The 18830-nt window shown below is 44.6% G+C and overlaps 2 protein-coding genes and 3 long non-coding RNA genes across 5 annotated transcripts; 2 read left to right on the top strand and 3 right to left on the bottom strand.

The window, feature by feature from the left end:
* Positions 1 to 1657: 1657 nt before the first annotated feature.
* On the top strand, positions 1658 to 2694 carry LOC121857230. Its single transcript, XR_006087137.1, has 2 exons — positions 1658 to 1786; positions 1936 to 2694. It is a non-coding gene; the product is annotated as an uncharacterized LOC121857230 (long non-coding RNA).
* Positions 2695 to 4857: 2163 nt separating this feature from the next.
* Positions 4858 to 6151, bottom strand: LOC121857181. The gene is made up of 2 exons (XR_006087125.1): positions 5774 to 6151; positions 4858 to 5298 (listed from the first exon to the last, which is right to left on the bottom strand). It is a non-coding gene; the product is annotated as an uncharacterized LOC121857181 (long non-coding RNA).
* Positions 6152 to 8833: 2682 nt separating this feature from the next.
* LOC121857151 (annexin B11-like) lies at positions 8834 to 10040 on the top strand. The gene is made up of 3 exons (XM_042353041.1): positions 8834 to 8887; positions 9166 to 9534; positions 9583 to 10040. The coding sequence occupies exons 1-3, from the start codon at positions 8885 to 8887 to the stop codon at positions 9685 to 9687; spliced, it is 477 nt and encodes a 158-aa protein (XP_042208975.1). The 5' UTR covers positions 8834 to 8884; the 3' UTR covers positions 9688 to 10040.
* Positions 10041 to 11675: 1635 nt separating this feature from the next.
* LOC121857125 lies at positions 11676 to 13041 on the bottom strand. The gene is made up of 2 exons (XR_006087113.1): positions 12927 to 13041; positions 11676 to 12280 (listed from the first exon to the last, which is right to left on the bottom strand). It is a non-coding gene; the product is annotated as an uncharacterized LOC121857125 (long non-coding RNA).
* Positions 13042 to 17078: 4037 nt separating this feature from the next.
* Positions 17079 to 18224, bottom strand: LOC121857189 (early nodulin-75-like). Its single transcript, XM_042353125.1, has 2 exons — positions 18152 to 18224; positions 17079 to 17921 (listed from the first exon to the last, which is right to left on the bottom strand). The coding sequence occupies exons 1-2, from the start codon at positions 18152 to 18154 to the stop codon at positions 17478 to 17480; spliced, it is 447 nt and encodes a 148-aa protein (XP_042209059.1). The 5' UTR covers positions 18155 to 18224; the 3' UTR covers positions 17079 to 17477.
* Between the last annotated feature and the right edge of the window lie 606 nt (positions 18225 to 18830).

Here is an 18830-nt window from a genome sequence, read left to right as displayed (position 1 = left end):
ACCAATGTATGTAATAATTCATTTATGTCCAATGTATATTTTCAGCCTTCGGGCTGCAGAACTTTCTCAATAAACCATTTTTATTATTATTATTTGTACACACACACACACACACACACACACACACACACACACACACACACACACACACACACACACACACACCATACTTGTGTGCTGGACCACCAGAAGAAGGGTCAGGGCCTCTCAGGCGAGAGTATCAGTAATGCGCGAAGGATAGAGAGAGAAGAGGGATGGAGAGAGAGGAGGGAGAGAGAGAGGAGGAGGAGAGGAGGAAGAGGAGAGGGGAGGAGGAGAGAGAGACAGAGAGAGGGATAGAGAGGTGGATAGAGAGGGGGATGAGGGAGGAGGGATAGAGGTGAGATGGGGGGGATAGAGAGGAGGGGGACAGAGAGGGGAGAGGAGGGATGGGAGCAGAGAGAGAGGAGGGAGGAGAGAGAGGAGGGATGGGGAGAGAGCAGGATAGAGAGTGAGGAGAGAGGGATGGAGGAGAGAGAGGGAGAGAGAGAGGAGGGATAGAGAGGTGGGGACAGAGAGAGAGGAGGAGAGAGAGGTGGAGACAGAGGAGGATAGAGACAGGGGGATAGAAAGGGGATAGGGAGAGAGGGAGGATAGAGAGAGAGGAGATAGAGAGAGGGATAGAGAGAGAGGAGGGATAGAGAGGAGAGAGAGAGGAGGGATAGAGAGAGAGGAGGGATAGAGAGATAGAGACAGAGGGAGAGGAGGGATAGAGGAGCAGGAGAGAGAGAGAGAGAGGAGGGATAGAGAGGACAGATAGACAGGATGGGGATAGAGAGAGAGGAGGGACAGAGAGAGAGGAGGATAGAGGAGAGAGAGGAGGGACAGAGAGAGAGTGAGGGATAGAGAGAGAGAGGGGAACGAGGGATAGAGATGGAGAGAGGAGAGGAAGAGAGGAGGGAGAGAGAGGAGGATATAGAGGATGGATACAGAGAGAGAGGGAGAGAGAGGAGACAGAGAGGAGGATAGAGAGAGAGGAGGGATAGAGAGGAGGGGAGAGGAGAGGATGAGAGGAGGGAGGAGGGGGGATAGAGAGAGGGATGGGGGAGGGGATAGAGAGGAGGATGAGAGAGAGGGGGATGGGGGGATAGAGAGGAGGGATAGAGAGGGGGATAGGGAGGAGGGGAAGAGAGGTGGGAGCAGAGAGGGAGGAGAGGGGCTAGAGGCAGAGAGAGGAGGAGAGATAGGGAGGAGAGAGGAGGCTGAGAAGATGGTTAGAGAGAGAGGGGCTAGAGAGAGAGAAAAGAGAGAGGAATATAGAGAGGAGAGACACAGAAGAGGAGAGAGAGAGAGAGAGAGAGATACAGAAGAGAGAGAGAGAGAGAGAGAGAGAGGAGAGAGAGAGAGAGAGAGAGAGAGAGAGAGAGAGAGAGAGAGAGAGAGAGTTAATGTAAGCATCACCTAATCACAGACTAGGATACAACCTCGCCCAGAAATCAGTTTTCCCTTAGTGGTGGTGGTCGTGTTGGTTTTATCAGTTGTGGTAGTTGTAGTGGTTGAGGTGGTAGTGGTAGTGGAGGTGGTGGTGGGGGTGGTGTTGGTGGAAGGGGTGGTGGTGTGTAGTGAGGGTGGCGGTGATGGTGGTGGTAGTGGAGGTGATGGTGGTGGAGGGGGTGGTGGCTGTGATGGCCCTCTGCCCACACACACACACGATATATATAAGAAGAGCCTCACACATCCCACCACACAAACTGTCCAGAGCTCGACAGAAGCACTTGTCTCCCTCCTCCGTGTCTACGTGTTGACAGTGAGTACTCCAGCCTCTCCTTATGTATTTGCTGGCATAAAACGGCTTTACAGAGGTAAACAGAGAGACGTTTAATGGGTAATTCCTGTGTTTTTCTACCTCACAGTCATCATAAAAGAGTAACACCTGTACTTTGTTTCTCCTCACAGATGTCCACTTCCAGGAACTTGCTGGGGAAGGCGCTGATGCTACTCCTCATTGTGGTATCCCTCGACCAGGCTAAAGTTGAAGGGCTGCCCCAGGGAGTTGTTACACACCCACGACCAAATCCTCTCCTAAACGACCCCTACCTTAACCCGGTTGGACCTGGTTCCGTTGTTGCAGGCCCATATGGACGACCAAAAGTGAGCAATGAATTTGGAATTTGGACTAATGAAGGACATCAGAGCTTCGAGTTCTTTCCAGGTCATCCAGGCCATCCAGGCCATCCAGGCCATCCAGGCCATGGTAGTACTCACCCTGGAGTCCACCAGCCCTATGCACCTGTAGGTCACCAGAACCATGCGGCTCAGGGTCATCCTTCTACAGGATAGAGACTAAGTAGTTGCTGTTGTGGGTGGTGATGGTGAGGAAGGAGGCTGGCTGGAGAAGTGGTCATCGACTCTGTATATTTTGGCAAGTGTTGCATCTGCCACCACCATCTACAGCAGACGGCAGCAGACACCTAACTTCTGCCACCACCACCACCACCACCATAACATAGAACTACTCGCTCTGTTGACACGATTTAGGGCTCATCATGTTAACCAACAAAATGTCAGCTTCAAGTAAGACCAAGAGTAACCTTCTTTAACTACATTGTGTCTTCTGTGTTGATGTTTTGTTTGTAAACCTTTTATTATTTGTTCTCTTTAACACTTAATATAAAACATTGTGGCCATAATAATAAAAATAACTGGATAAAACAATATATCTCGTACTTTATCACGTCCTTGTCGGAGCGTCTTCACCAAACACATATTATACACGGAATACATACACATATACTTAACATTCACGTGTAAACACATATATACACATGTATGGACGCATGAGCCTTCAGATGCATATATACATACATCAAATACACACATATACATATAAGGGCCTGTTATATATACTGACTTTATCCCTGGCAGTATAAGGGGCTGATTTATATGATGGATTATGATATAAACTCCTGGATATAAGACTAATTTATATATAGCAATATATTAATATACCCCAGTTAATAACAGACTCATACAATGTGAAAAACCGAACATATATTAGCCAGTGCGTCATTACTGAGAGCTGAACATGTACAGTACGTCGTAAGATACGGACCTAACCACCCAGGACGTGTACCAGGGTTATCCCCGTGTGTACAACAACGGCCACGGGTACAGCAAGGTAGGAACCACGTGTATAACCACCCTGTTACATACACAAACACACACACACACACACACACACACCCACACACACACATACACATACACTAACAATTCCAATTTCCTAAAACTCAAGGTAATTAATTAAAATGAAAGAACTAAAACACACGATGGCCTTATTGCACTAGATCACCTCGGCGTTTTTCTTCACTGCACTAATGTCTTGAAGTAGCTCCGTCATACACCCCACTCATTAATCAGACTACCACCACATGATAAAAACTTGTATTGTACCTGAACCTGTACTTGTATACGTGAGACTTTGTACGTGTTTTTGGTTCAGGTAGTTTCGTTTATAAATACTAGTTTAATTATTAACCTTGGTAATCTTTCTCTGCATCGAAGCCACTGGATACGTTCTCCCGGGAATTAACAGTTATTAGAAAATTTTACTTTTTCTACTTTGAAATTCATCTTTGAGTCGTAGATAAAGTAAATCGGCTAAATTCTTCCTCAATAGGGATTTATCTCTGAAGTGCCTTTGTGAAGCCGCTCCCCATCTTTGATCATAGTTCTTATAAACCAATGACCAGTTTTTGCCGCCAGTAAAACTTGTAAACTTACTGTGTCCACCAGGTGGGAGGTGGGGCGGGGTACAGTATGGGGCGGGGTACACTGTGGGATGGAGCACACTGTGGGGCGGAACACACCAAGGGTGGGACACACTGTGGGGAGGGGCACACTGTGGGGCGGGACACACCGAGGGCAGTACGGGACATTCTTAATAAAAACAAAACTGCTGTAGAGGGCGAGTCTAATACAGTAAGATACATATTGCAACCGTACAACACATGTAAACAAAACACAAACATACAGTAGCGAGATATATTAACGGAAGAAAATGATCCTTTAGGAATGTGTAAGAATAATGGGTTTTTCTTTGGTAAAACTGGATTTATCATACACAGGGATCTATATTATCAGGCGTCGCACACTCACTGCTATATATGAATCACAGAATAATAAGAAATTTGTCCATACAGTTATCATGTTAGGTTGTACAAGGTTGTAACAGGTGACAGGTTGTAACAGGTGAGAGTCACGTTCTAACAGGTAACAGTCACTTTGTATTAGGTAACAGTCAAGTTATAACAGGTGACAGTCAGGTTTTAAGTGTCTACTATTATCATATAACACTAGGTGGCAGGAACAGGTAATATAACTATTTAGTGATATTTTTACCACAGTTTAGTAGATACAACGCTACTAAAAATATCTATGGAGGGACGAGCAATTTGGGAATCTCAGAAATGTGTCAAGGGAGTTTTGTTGTGACTGTACACCAAGACGTTATGTATAGTCACCTTCAGTAGTGAGTTAACAGAGGTTCGTCAAGTTTTGTGCAGTGTCTCAGCCTTGTGTTTGTTAATAATCGACAAAGGGAAATTCGCAATAGTAAACATACTATGGAATCAAAGTGAAAGAATATTAAAATAATTATCTCAATGTAGTGATTTGAGGAATGTATATATGACGAGCCCCTGTAAACGTAGTAGTGAAGGGAACTGGCGAGTTTCCTATGCATGTAACAGCGCCACCATCCTGTTCACTTTAGCATCGAGGAAACATGAGGACACAGGGTGAAGCCTTGATCCAGAATAAACCTTAATATAACAATACCTCAATACCTTATAGGAATAATTCAATAAATCACATAAGTTGAGAAAGAATTAAAAACATTTATTAAGTATACACTGTTTATTTGGGTCATACAAGGTTAAAATTTAAAAAGATGGCTCAAAATATTCCCCTGCACGACTTGGGCTGCAGGGAGGGAAGAAGAATGATCCCAACAGGAGACATGACAGTAGATCTCTATCCATAAACACGCCTATGTCCTCCATGTCCAAACTCCAGACTGAAGTCACCTGTTCCGAACACCTCTGGGCTGTTAAAGAATACCCCACCAGGTGATCCTCGGATGAACTGGCCCTGGAGGTAAGGGTTGGGTCGATGATAAGGTTGAACGACAGCTACAGCAGGGCGGCTGTAACCCCGGCTGTAACCTCGTACGAAGCCTGGCTCAGGGGCCGCCGTAGCGAGGGACACAACCACCACCACCACCAGCGTCGCCAGCAGGATGAAGCGTGAACAAGGTGTCTGTGATGAGGGAAGAATTGAGATAATGAATCTCTCTCTCTCTCTCTCTCTCTCTCTCTCTCTCTCTCTCTCTCTCTCTCTCTCTCTCTCTCCTAACACCCATGACCTTCAAGCATTAAGAAAATCATATAAAAAATAATGATCATCAAATCTCAAAAGGTAATTGTGTCATCAAGGAATTAAGAAAAAAAATCCCAGAAATAAAAATGCAATGACTCAGTATATTACACGGTATATGACTCAGTATATGACTCAGTATATGACTCAGTATATGACTCAGTATATGACTCAGTTTATGACTCAGTATATGACTCAGTATATGACTCAGTATATGACTCAGTATATAACTCAGTATATGACTCAGTATATGACACAGTTACACTATCAATGACTCCATGTACCACTAAACTCTCTTCGTGTACCAAACCCCTATCCAGTAGTTTAAGACCACCAACAACAACGCCACAAGACTTACCATTATCTCAGAAGGTGATGGTGTGCTTGCAGGAAAGCAGCTGAAGGGGACTGATGCGTAAAGGCTGGTCACAAGCGGTTATATACGCCAGAAAACGCGGTAGTAACATTGAGAAAACCCTTTTTTCATCAGGTAGGGCAGGTAACGGGCGGGCGGGAATACCTTATATGTGAAGGTAACCCGGCGGCTGTTCTCTGATTTCAGTGATATCAGCAAAATTTATTCCTCGATTTTCCTTCAGCTGTTCCTCGTCTGTTTGTTTTGGTTTGGTAACGTGTTTGGGACAGTCGCTCACGTTGTACAAATAGATCGATAAATCATGACACCTGAGATACAGTATTTGTGTATTTTACAGAGATTTTGTAGTTACTCTATTTCCCTTTCTCATTACCCCCTTCCTCCCTGCTCTGACCCCCGACACAAATTACGCCCCTCCCCTCCCCTCCCCTCCCCTCTCCTCACCTCCACCAAACTAAACTTCTCCCCTTTTAATAAACTTTGCAATACGCCACGCTCCATTTTTTGTGGTATTTTTCGCTTTCCTGTTTTAGTTTATCCTAAATACCAGGGCCATGCATATCTATCGACTTATTAACTAAGAGTAAAATGCCACTAGCACACACACACACACACACACCCCCAAACTAACGTATGCGTCACCAGCCTGGTCGTCTTCTCTCAACTCCACCCAACAACGTCAGCTAGAGAAGGTACAGAAAAGGGCCTGCAGAATCATGCTCGGCGCAGAATACTCCGGCTACACCAACGCTCTCTCCACCCTGGAAATGTCATCCCTCAGTGACCTCCACCACCAAGCACTGTAAAGGTTTGGCCGTGGACTACTGCACCACCCTCGCCACCTCCTGCCACCGGCAGCCCCCCGCTCACCTCGCGCAGTCCGCCCATAAGAGCCCGCACCAATAGATATAAGAATAACACCATCCCATCTATTGTTAAAATAATAAACAACTCCTGATTTATGTACTGTACAGCCCTGTAAAAGTATTCAATGCATATTATATCATTATGTCTAAATCAAATGTAAGTCTGTATATTTTCAGCCACCAGCTGCAACTCTATTAATAAACCGTTTATTATTATTTATTATTACACACACACACACACACACACACCATCCTACCTCACGTCTAAAATGAACAATATCACCTCACCTTCAAGATAATTGTTCCTGTAGGTATGAAGTTCAAAGTCTTAAGTAACTACAATGGTCAGGTGTGAAGATTAGGAACAAAAGGTCACAGACAGACTGAACGTCAGTCAGCCCTGTTCAGGTGAGGGAGGGACATCACCTATTGGTTCAGGATGGGGATTGATGGGGATTTGGAGGTGGTGTTGGGGTAGATTCTCACTGTCACGACGCCCATTGTTACGACTACTCACTGAAAGATACCCCCATCACGACCCCCCATCACGACCCCCCCATCACGACCCCTCCATCACGACCCCCATCACGACCCCTCCATCACGACCCCCATCACGACCCTCCATCACGACCCCCATCACGACCCCTCCATCACGACCCCCATCACGACCCCCATCACGACCCCTCCATCACGACCCCCACGACCCCCACTCACGACCCCCTCCACGACCCCTCCATCACGACCCTCCATCACGACCCCCATCACGACCCCCACTCACGACCCCCCATCACGACCCCCATCACGACCCCCATCACGACTCCCCCACTCACGACCCCCATCACGACCTCCATCACGACCTCCATCACGACCCCATCACGACCTCCATCACGACCCTCCATCACGACCCTCCATCACGACCCCCATCACGACCCCTCCATCACGAACCCCAATCACGACCCCCCACTCACGACCCCTCCATCACGACCCCTAGCCACAGTTTCAGCACCTATCCAACGACACCATTCTTATCTTATATAAAACAGAATGATCGAGAGAATAACAAAACACATTCACCTTAACACAAAAGACGTAGCCACCATTCACCCAACCTAAAGTTAATCTGATAAGGACAAACCACTTGATCAAAGTATAATTTATTGTCTTGTAAGAACTAGTAAGACAACGCAAATATATGAAAGGTCAAGGATCAAGTCTGCACAGTAAACACGAGATAATATTTCGGGCTGCCTGACGATTAGACCCCCCCCCACCCCCCAACCCCACCTACCTAAAGTTTATTTCACCTAATGGATTAACACCTTATTGCTACCTGTGGGGATTAGGTTAGGTTCGGTTTAATTAGGTTTCATTAAATTAGTTTTGGTTAGATTAGGTAATTTTAGGATAGGTTAAGTTATATTAATTTTGGTTAGGTTAGGTTAATGATGTTTAATCTTAAGGTGAAACAAGCTGGGGTGCCTTATCTTCAAGTGATCCTTTCTTTCCATATATCTATCAGAGTTGGTCACTAATATACCTTGACTGTGAACAATATTACCACTACTCGTGGTAGTTCACACCTGCACCTTGAACAACACAATGAACAATGGGTAAAATAGAACAGCATTAATGGAGGCTTATGTTACTTCTTAAAGAGGGGGGTGGTGGGCTGGTGTGGGTGGAGGGGGGGGCTGGTGTGGGGGGAGGAGGGGCTGGTGTGGGTGGAGTGGTGTAAGGCTGAAGTGAGTGGAGGGGGCTGTAGGGCTGGAGTGGGTTAGGGAGGAGTGGTGAAGGCCTAGCGTGTTGGGGAGGAGCGCTGCAGGTCTGGAGTGAGGTGGAGAGGGAGGGACAATTGCACGGTATGAGGGATAATACCAAATATCAAGACCTCAAGCAAAAGTATCTTGTATAACGTAAGTTTCAGCAGTTTTCAACCAAGGCATTGAACTCCCGAGCAAAGACAATAATACCCTCACCAAATACACATAAGAGAAACCAAATCCAAAATGGAACAGGAGAGAAAAGAGAAAAAAAGTTTGTCTACAGATTTCTCTCAGCCTCATTACAGCAGATTTTCACGTTCACTAAATAGCACTCACGCTTCACCACCAGCTAAAAAGTGGTGTTGGTGTTGGAAGGTTGTGGGGCGTATATAACAGCGTGTGATCAGCCTCAACACACCTTCTCTCTCTTGTTGTCCCGGTGCACACAGTCGTCTCCTGAGATAATGGTAAGTTTAGTTAAGTGTTCTTGGACTTTTAGAAATATTTTGGCCACGGTTGAGGATAATGGCTGTTAGTGTAAGAACTCAGTTTGCTGTGGTAGGTCACTGAGTCATGTCGCTCAGTCTTGTTGGTGCTAATACAAAATTCTGCTATAGAAATAGGACGAGCGACTCCTGTCTTGTGACTCACTGTTATCTTGTAGAAGGTTGAGTGTCTTGTAGAGAGAGAGAGAGAGAGAGAGAGAGACCCCTTTAACTCATTATATCACTTCTCAACACCGCAGACTTCCAACTGGCACTTCATCCTACTGGCGACGCTGCTGTTAGTGTCCTTCGCCACGGCCGCCACACAAGGGGGAGGAGAACCTTACAGCCACCCTAGCACATCAGCTGTTCATCCTAATCCTCACCTCCACGAGCCGCTACCACAGCCTCACCTCCACGAGCCGCTACCACAGCCTCACCTCCACGCCCCTCGTCCCAACCCCTACCTTCAGGGACAGTTCGGCCACGGAAGACCCGTTTATGGTGGGGCGTATTTTAACAGCCCAGAGGTGTTCGGACCTACTGGATACGGTTACGGTCCTATTAGTCTCGAGTACTTTGGACCGGGACAGGTACATGGACAAGGACAGACACATGGACAGAGACAGGTACATGGACAGGGACAGACACATGGACAGAGACAGGTACATGGACAGGTACATGGACAGGTGCATGGACAGGTACATGGACAGGTACATGGACAGGTACATGGACAGGTACATGGTAGATATGGAATAAACAGCCCTGAAATTTACGGATAACTCTACGTCTCCTCCTACAATATAATGGCTACCAACAGCTCGAGTCTCCTGGATTCCTTTATGTATAATTCATACACACACATCCTCAAAGATTGGTACGTTAAGTGAGTCACCAACGATATAAACATCTAACTGGTGGATTTTTAAAGATGGCCTCCAAAACACACCCTGACTATACTTTAACTTAAGGCCCTTACCCAAGACACTTATGAGAATAAATGGCAAGATAAGAGTGACTGAATTCTTACTTACAATTCAAATAAAAAAAAGTTAATACTGTAATAGGTAATATAATTTAAGTCTTCTATTACTTAAATAACCACAATATTTAATATATATCTTATGTCTGTTAATGTTTTACTTATTTATTCCTTTTGACTTGACTGATAAAAGTATCTAATAATGATGGAAAAAATATATATATGTGAAGCTCAGATACTTGACTTCATCCTCAGGTGTGACGCAGTACAGGTGTGAGTCACATAACAGGTGTGTGGTTAGTTATTCTGGCAAGGGCCCTAAGAGTCGGTCAGGTGAAGGTATGGATGTAAGTGCCGTCTATCTTAAGATTTAAGTGGTAGCTTTCCTGGTCGAGCGGTTCCAAGGCTTCTCACTTGAATGGTTCACTTAAGGGATCAGGGTGGTCTATGCACTTCCCGCCTTCACTTCTAATCAAGTCAGTAACATAGAGGAGGGATTAGGTACAAGTCCAGATACAAGATGTACAAATACATTCTCTGATTAAGAACAGAGACTGCCGGGCCAGGGACCCTCCAGGAGAGCTTGGATACGTCTCTTAACTCTGCCGCGGCCGATTACTGACTGTCTGACTGACTAACCCATGGCACCAACCTAACCCAACATCATGTGACGTCCTAGGTGTTTCATGTTTACTTAGAGAAATGCGAACAGAGGCGCTCACTCATCTGTAAGGAGTACATGTTCAGAGGGGAAGTCCACCCATGTTTAAACACCAGGGGTTAGTAATAGAGCCCTTGGTGACACGGAGTCCTACGAAGCGCCAGTAATCCTATAAACCTGGGCGTTAAAGAAGCTAGTAATGACCTGTTCTTATATATACTGAGTTAATTTAACATAACCACCTGCTCGGGGCGTCTCATAAATTGGACTATTGATTACCACCAAAGATGACGACCATATCTCCGACCACACCTGACCACACCCTCGACTACACCTGAACAGACCTCCGACCACATCCTCGACCAAACCTCTGACCATACCCTCGACCATACACTCACCACACCATAGTCTTATATAGTTGCTCACCTCCCACATGCTTACACCAGACAGGTGTTGATGATGACAAATATTGATGATGACAAATGTTGATGATGACAATTGTTGGTGATGACAGGTGTTGGTGATGACAGGTGTTGGTGATGACAGGTGTTGATAATGACGGGTGTTGGTGATGACATGTGTTGGTGATGAAAGGTGTTGATGATGACAAGTGTTAATGATGACAGGTGTTGGTGATGACAGGTGTTGGTGATGACAGGTGTTGGTGATGACAGGTGTTAATGATGACACGTGTTGGTGATGAACAATATTCTGAATAGCGATTAACAAAACCGTAAATAAGTTGATAAACCAAAGCACAATATGTCAACAAATCCCAATCAGAAATTCCTTAAGATTATTACTGCAAGGAAGAAATTAGTATGATCTTAGGTGAGGTCAGGTGAGGTCAGGTGATACCGATTTTCTAACTGCTGAGCCATCAGTTAAAATACCAATTAGAGGAGATTTATTGGAAGAAATAGTCACGAATGCATTTCAAAATCGCCTCGAAAAACACAGGTTGATTAATAACTCTCCGTCTGGCTTTAACAGTGGCCGTTCTTGTCTGACAACACACACACACACACACACACACACACACACACACACACACGCACACGCACACACACACACACACAACATTGTCATCTAACTGCAACTTATGATAAATTAAGTAAAACACAGACTTGTATTTTGACAAGATTTTATTCCAATATTGTTGTTATTTTAGTGACAGAAGATTGGAAGACTCTGGATAATAACTTGCATTAACTTATTCTACCTTAACAGATGATGTCGACAACCCACGTAAAGTCAATGTTGAATTTTGACGCCATTTTGACCAAAATCTTTGTGACGTAACATAAAAAGGAATAATTTACATGTTGAGGGTTGTTGAAGTCACCAGTTACAGTATGTGAACAATGAAAGAAATTATTGTTTTGCCAAATTATAAGAGTGAGCTACTGCACGTCACACTACTGCTTGACATCACACTATAGCATGACGTCACACTACTGTATGACGTCACACCACAGCAACAGTAAAGAGCGGCAGAAATCTCGATAATTTAGCCATAGTATCCACGTCCATAGTACTCTGGGCTGTTATAACCGTGACCGTATCCGTACACCTCTGGACTGTTGTAATAATAACCCCCGCGATGACCGTGGAATGATCCCTGCAGGAATGTGCTCGGGCGTCGGCGTCCGTACAGGGGCTCTGGGGCGGCCATGGCGAGGGTCACCGCCAGCAGGAGCACCGCCAGCAGGAGGAAGCGCCAGTTGGGAGTCTGTGATGATAAGTGAGATGATGAGTTAAGGTGTTTATCTCTCTCTCTTGGTGCCTTAAGTATATTATTATTATTAATTATTGTTATTATTATTATTATTGTCTGCACTTAACACTAGCAACAGCCAGTGTTTACACCGGTATCCCACATATGACACCATACAAATAGGACATGTATAGTGTTAGGATGGTTGGTTATACATCAAACTGCAACAAAGATTTTAGTGTTCTATGGAAATTCATATTACTTGAAGGAATGTTTCTCTTAAGATGGTGCCCCCCAGAACCCCGACACCCGCAGCATCGAGCCGGTACATTGTTCATGACAGCTCGGAGGGTGTCTGCTGTGTTGTCATCAATGTACTGCCTAATGTTCGCTTTTAGCTCCCCAAGTTTGCAGGTCTGTGGCAGTAGACTTTACTTTTCAGGTACAGTCTCTCCCAGAGGAAAAAATCAGGTGCCACAAATTAGGGGACAGTGCTGGCCACGTGAGCTGTCACTTTTGTTGTAATTTGATGCATAACCAAACATCCTAACACTATGTATGCCCTATGTGGGACATTCTGGGTGTCAGATATGACAGTGATTCAGGACATAAAAATCTTCAACACAACAACAACAGATAAGAAACACGTCACAATACTCACCATTGTCTCAGATGGTTGTGTGCTGGGAGGTTAACAGCAGAGGATGTGTTCCAAGTGGCGGCTGCACGCTGTTATATACCAACTCAGCCAGCCAATGCCACAACCCTGACCACTTTTTACGACGGTCTGGATCTGGAGTGCCATGATACACTTGAGTGAGAGCCGCCTCTACGTTGGGTTCATAGTCGATTTGCGAACTAAAAAACCATAGACGATTTCGGCTTTTTTCAGTCGTTTGTGGTTTAGGAAATATATACCGTTTTATTTGTGTGTTGTTTTATGGTTGTTGATTCATCTGACATTTATAAAAAGAGATATGAACTGATGAAACTTACGTAATACAATATAATGGTCTCTTTTTATCCATTATTCTGTTCAGTTCCCCCCCCCCCTCTTCACACCCTCCCACCTTCTCATTCTCCAGAAGATAAAATAAAAGAGAGAAGAAAAATAAACAGTATATAAAGGACATCAAGAAACCAGTCTTCCTGTTCTCGTTTCTGTCATGTCTCTGGTCCTGTTAAATTAAAGTCTCTCTCTCTCTCTCTCTCTCTCTCTCTCTCTCTCTCTCTCTCTCAAAGTTTTCGAACCCTGACTAAACAAGGTGTTCAGGTGACCTTAAGTGACCTGCTTCTGTAATGACCTAAATAATAATGAGAGTTGAGCACGTTGCTGTATTATAATTAGTGAATGAGAGTGACAGTTCAGTGTGGCGGTGACTGTAATGTACCCACTGACCCCTTGTTTGACTCACTCACTCCACGACTACCCTTTCCCCAAGCCAGAAAACCCAGTACCCAACGTGCCAGACATCCCTGAATATATAACTCCATAATAACAGTGATGATATAATGATAATAGTGAGTGATCATTACCGAGGACTAGGTACACTCACTAGACAAATATTCTGCACCCTTGGCTCTGAAACCATCCACAACGATCACCGAGATAGAAGCCGCGATGAGTGTTAGCAGATTTCTTGGTCCAGTGTGTCATATTGTATAGCCCCGTAAAGGTGCACAATAATCTTTTACCGAGTGAACATAAAACACTGGAACTCAAATTACAGTATACAAAACAACAGACAATATACAGATGATAATAACACCTACATTAATAAACAGACAGACAAATACACAACTTAAGAACAATAATATAAACACAATACTGGCCATGGTTATATTCTACCATCAACATCCTACAGTATATGGTAATCCAAATGACCCGTTGTTTATTCATTTTGGTTGTTTTTGTTTTTAATTTTATTAAGAATATCAGGATATTCAATCCCTTGGCCAAATGTCACCATGATTTGTCTCTGGATGCTGCACATAGGAGGAACGAGAACGACAAGAACAGAGCATAAGCACAGATAATCCAGAACGTGAACAAAGGACAGTTTCACTCCGCTGGTGTTTACAACATCGGGCGGGATGGGACATATAGTGCAAACTGCTTCTACGTCAGACTACCCGAGTTCTTATCAGAACAGAGGCAGCAACAAAGAGGTTATATCATGGCCCGGGAGAGGTGTGCCTACCCTTCTCTCTGCTAAAGTTTTCTCTGCTTTATCTCAGAGGAACAAGATTTTCGTCCCCTAAACCAACAACAGTCGCAGACATGATGCAATCATTTCTCAGTCGTCCGGGAGCTAGCTCCCGGACGACTGAGAAAAGGCTGACAAACTATGAGGCAACAGTCACTGAATGCTGCATGTATCTGTGGCATAACTAACTCAGCTAGGGTTGATACTTTTGTATTAGGATAGTTTGGTAATAACATGGTGGATGTGACTATAATGGGGTTTGGAGGACAATATATAAATAATAGTAGTAGTAGTAGTAGTAGTAGTAGTAGTAGTGAAGCCAGAGCATTATGAACGGGCATTGGAGGTTTTTGGCGGAATTGAGGCCAAAATAACTAAGGACGGCCAAAGACATCTAGGCGCAGTAATTGGCACTACGGACTTCAAGACCGAGTACGTAGCGGGAAAGGTGAATGAGTGGGTTAGTGAAAACCAAGCTCTGTCTGAGATTGCTAACACAGAGCCACATGCGGCCTTTGCTGCATTCACCCATGGAGTCAAGCATCGTTGGAACTACCTGATGCGTACTATCCCTGATATCAGACCCCTCCTCCACCCTCTGGAAGAAGCTATCAGTGTCAAGTTCATTCCCAAATTAGTGAAACACCCTGACTTAACCCCAGCAGAAAGAGCACTTCTTGCACCTCCACCAAGACTGGGAGGGATGGGACTAACAAATCCAGAGGAGATTGCTGCCACTGAACATCAACATTCACTTAAGCTCACGGCAGCCCTCACAGACCACATAATAGCCCAGAATGCAACAGGGGAAGTGGATACCAGTGAAGTAAATAAGATTCGTAGGTCCATTACGACAGATCGACAGCACTGCCAAAATGATAAGTTGCAGCAACTATTGCTGCAGGTACCAGAAAATTTGAAAAAAAAGTAGCTATAGCGCAGGAGGTGGGAGCCTCGAACTGGTTAACTACGTTACCGATAAGGGCAAATGGTTTCAGTCTTAATAAACAAGAATTTACAGATGCCATTGCTCTAAGGTACGGTCGGCCAGTAGAAGGTTTGCCCTCCCAATGCGTGTGTGGCTCTTCCTATGATGGCGATCACGCCATGGTGTGCAAGAAGGGGGGCTTCATATGCATGAGGCATGACGAGGTAAGGGATCTCACAGGAAATATGTTGAAGGAAATCTGCCGGGATGTCATGGTAGAACCGACCCTCCTTCCATTGGACGGTGAGATCTTCCAACACAGGACTTCAAACACATCTAACGAAACCCGTGTGGAGGGTCAGTGCTCGAGGATTCTGGACGCGGGGACAGCGAGCTTTCTTCGACATCAGGATTTTTTATCCCATGGCCGCATGTCACCGAAACCTAGCTCTCGATGCTGCACATAGGAGGAACGAGAACGACAAGAGAAGGGCATATGGGGAGAGAATTCAAAACGTTGATCAAGGCAGCTTCACTCCTCTAGTGTTCACAACCTCTGGTGGGATGGGACCAAGTGCAAGATGTTTCTACGCCAGACACGCGGAGGTGATCTCCGAACAGAAGCAGCAGCCCAGAAGTTTCGTTACAGCCTGGATGAGATGTCGACTGTCTTTCTCTCTCCTTCGGTCGGCTTTGCTCTGCCTCAGGGGAACGAGAGCTTCTGCCCCAATTCCGACAACTGCTGCAGATATCGACTATGAGGCTACTGTCACTGAATGCCGCATAGATCTGCGGCTCAACTAATTTAACACAGATAGGATAGCTACTTATGTATTAGGATATTTAATATTAAGGTAATTAAATGGTGGCGAAGGTGTGACTATTGGGGGAGGCTGGAGGCCATTTAAAAAAAAAAAGTAGTAGTAGTAGTAGTAGTAGTAGTAGTAGTAGTAGTAGTAGTAGTAGTAGTAGTAGTAGTAGTAGTATCATTATTATTATGAGGCCTTGAACCTATCACTCAGAACGACAAGGCAACTTTTACCTAGAAAGTGTCCCAGTAATCCAATTCACTGAGACAACCTTACTCACTTAACACTAACGTAAGACAAAGTTTATGTACTAAATCAACAATGAACAAATAATAATATATACAAAATATATTCTATCTGTTGTGTTTAGTTCAGATCCAACACCTTTACCTTCAGAGCCAACTCAATAAAAACGGGACACAACCATAAAAATATTTAACCAACACAAGAGAAATATTTTACCCTTGACTACCACAGGTTTTGTGTATGCTAAGTTAAATTGGTTCGAGATAAACACGACGAGGATGCTTAGAACTAAAGTCAATGCTGTACACGGGGATGCTTTACTGTACCTGTGTTTTAATAGATTACAAGTGAACAGTGTAGTGCCAGCAACGAACTACTGATATGAAACTTTGGTGACTTACGGGAGGTCAAAATTTTATGAGGATAGTTATCATTGTCACCAGAGAGAGAGAGAGAGAGAGAGAGAGAGAGAGAGAGAGAGAGAGAGAGAGAGAGAGAGAGAGAGAGAGATATGGATCAATAGGACGACACACAAGCCTGACGTCGTCTTTCACCGTGAGCCTAAAATACTGTTGTATCACTACAGACTGAATACATGGATAGTGAATGTATAAACAACACGATTATTTGTGTAAAAAGATGTTTATTAAATATCGTTTTTCTTCATTATAATACAGGGTTAAAATATTGCTAGCATTCTCCATGAAGTATATTGTAACTCAGGGAAGAATGTGATCATTCTAACCAGGTACCTGATTCTCACAGATTAATTCCTTCTCTCTCAAGTGTTGTAAATAGCGATAACATTTGAGGTTTAATTTGGACCATAATATTTGTGTCGTAATATAAAAATTACTCAGTTATCAAAAATTAATTCATATCACATTAATCTTTGAGAATCAGAACACACGAAATTATGTACATTTATCCTGAAGCCTTGAGCTGTTGCGTGACTTCCTGTTAAAGCAGCAGCAGCAGCAGCAGCAGCAGCAGCAGCAACAACAGCAGCAGCAGACGTACATTTAACCATAAACCTCAATGCTGGGTACCCCATATACCCCAGGCCCATGGCCGTGTCCAGGTCCAAAGTACTCGAGACTATAGGCACCATGACCATGTCCACCAGGTCCGAACACCTCCGGGCTGTTGTATAAGTGAGGACCAGGTCTTCCTGGCGGGAACTGTCCCTGGAGGTATTGGTTGGCGTGAGGGTGAGGATGTACCACAGGTGGGTGAGGATGTACCACAGGTGGGTGAGGATGTACCACAGGTGGGTGAGGGTGAGGATATACCACAGGTGGGTGAGGGTAAGGATGTATCACAGGTGGGTGAGGGTGAGGTTTAGGATGTCCCGGTGTTGTCTTCGAGCTGCTCTTAGTTCCCTCGCCCCCCGCTTGGTTGGCGGCTGTGGCGAGGGACACCACCAGCAGGAGCACCGCCAGCAGGATGAAGCGCCAGTTGGGTGCCTGTGATGATGAGAAGTGAGATGATGAGTTAAGATGTTTATCTCTCTCTCTCTCTCTCTCTCTCTCTCTCCCTACTCTACGCTACATAATCCCACAAAATAAGAAATAATGAATCTTTATATTTCAGCTGAGAATTGTTTCTCCCCTCAAACAATTCTATCTATAAGTATGACTAAAAGTCTTCCTCAAGTCTTCTTTACGAGTATACTGTAGTAACAGGAGGACCTTACCATTATCTCAGGAGACGACTGTGTGCACCGGGACAAGAGAGAGAAGGTGTGTTGAGGCTGATCACACGCTGTTATATACGTCCCACAACCTTCCTACACCAGGACAACTTTTTAGTTGGTGAGGAAGCGTGAGTGTCACTTAGTGAAAGTTAATGTCTGCTGTATTGAGGCTGAGAGAACCAAACTTGACGTCTCTTCTTCCTCTCATTACTTGATCGTATTACTTGATGAAACTATATTTGTTGAAGGGATTATTGACCATAGTGGTGTTATGATCTGTATCTAGAGATGAGTTCAACCATTAATAAAACACACGGAAGATAAAACACTTTTCCTTGAGGGTTGGACTGCGCTTTTTTCTTCTTCTTATCATCATCTTGTTTACCTAGTCCCCCCCCCCTCCCTCCACACCAGCCCCTCCTCCCCCCACACCAGCCCCCCCTCCACCCACACCAGCCCACCACCCCCCTCTTTAAGAAGTAACATAAGCCTCCATTAATGTTGTTCTATTTTTCCCCATTGTTCATTGTGTTGTTCAAGGTGCAGGTGTGAACTACCACGAGTAGTGGTAATATTGTTCACAGTCAAGGTATATTAGTGACCAACTCTGATGACTATGCAAGTGTCATGTGTCCCGCCGTGTTGCATAAACGTCTCCTTGACTTTAATAACGAGTTCT

Source organism: Homarus americanus, unplaced genomic scaffold (genome assembly GCF_018991925.1).
Source record: "Homarus americanus isolate GMGI-L3 unplaced genomic scaffold, GMGI_Hamer_2.0 scaffold20465, whole genome shotgun sequence".
Classification (NCBI taxonomy): Eukaryota; Metazoa; Arthropoda; class Malacostraca; order Decapoda; family Nephropidae; genus Homarus; species Homarus americanus.
Note: the sequence above shows the minus strand (reverse complement) of the source record. Positions and strands in the feature narration are given on the sequence as shown.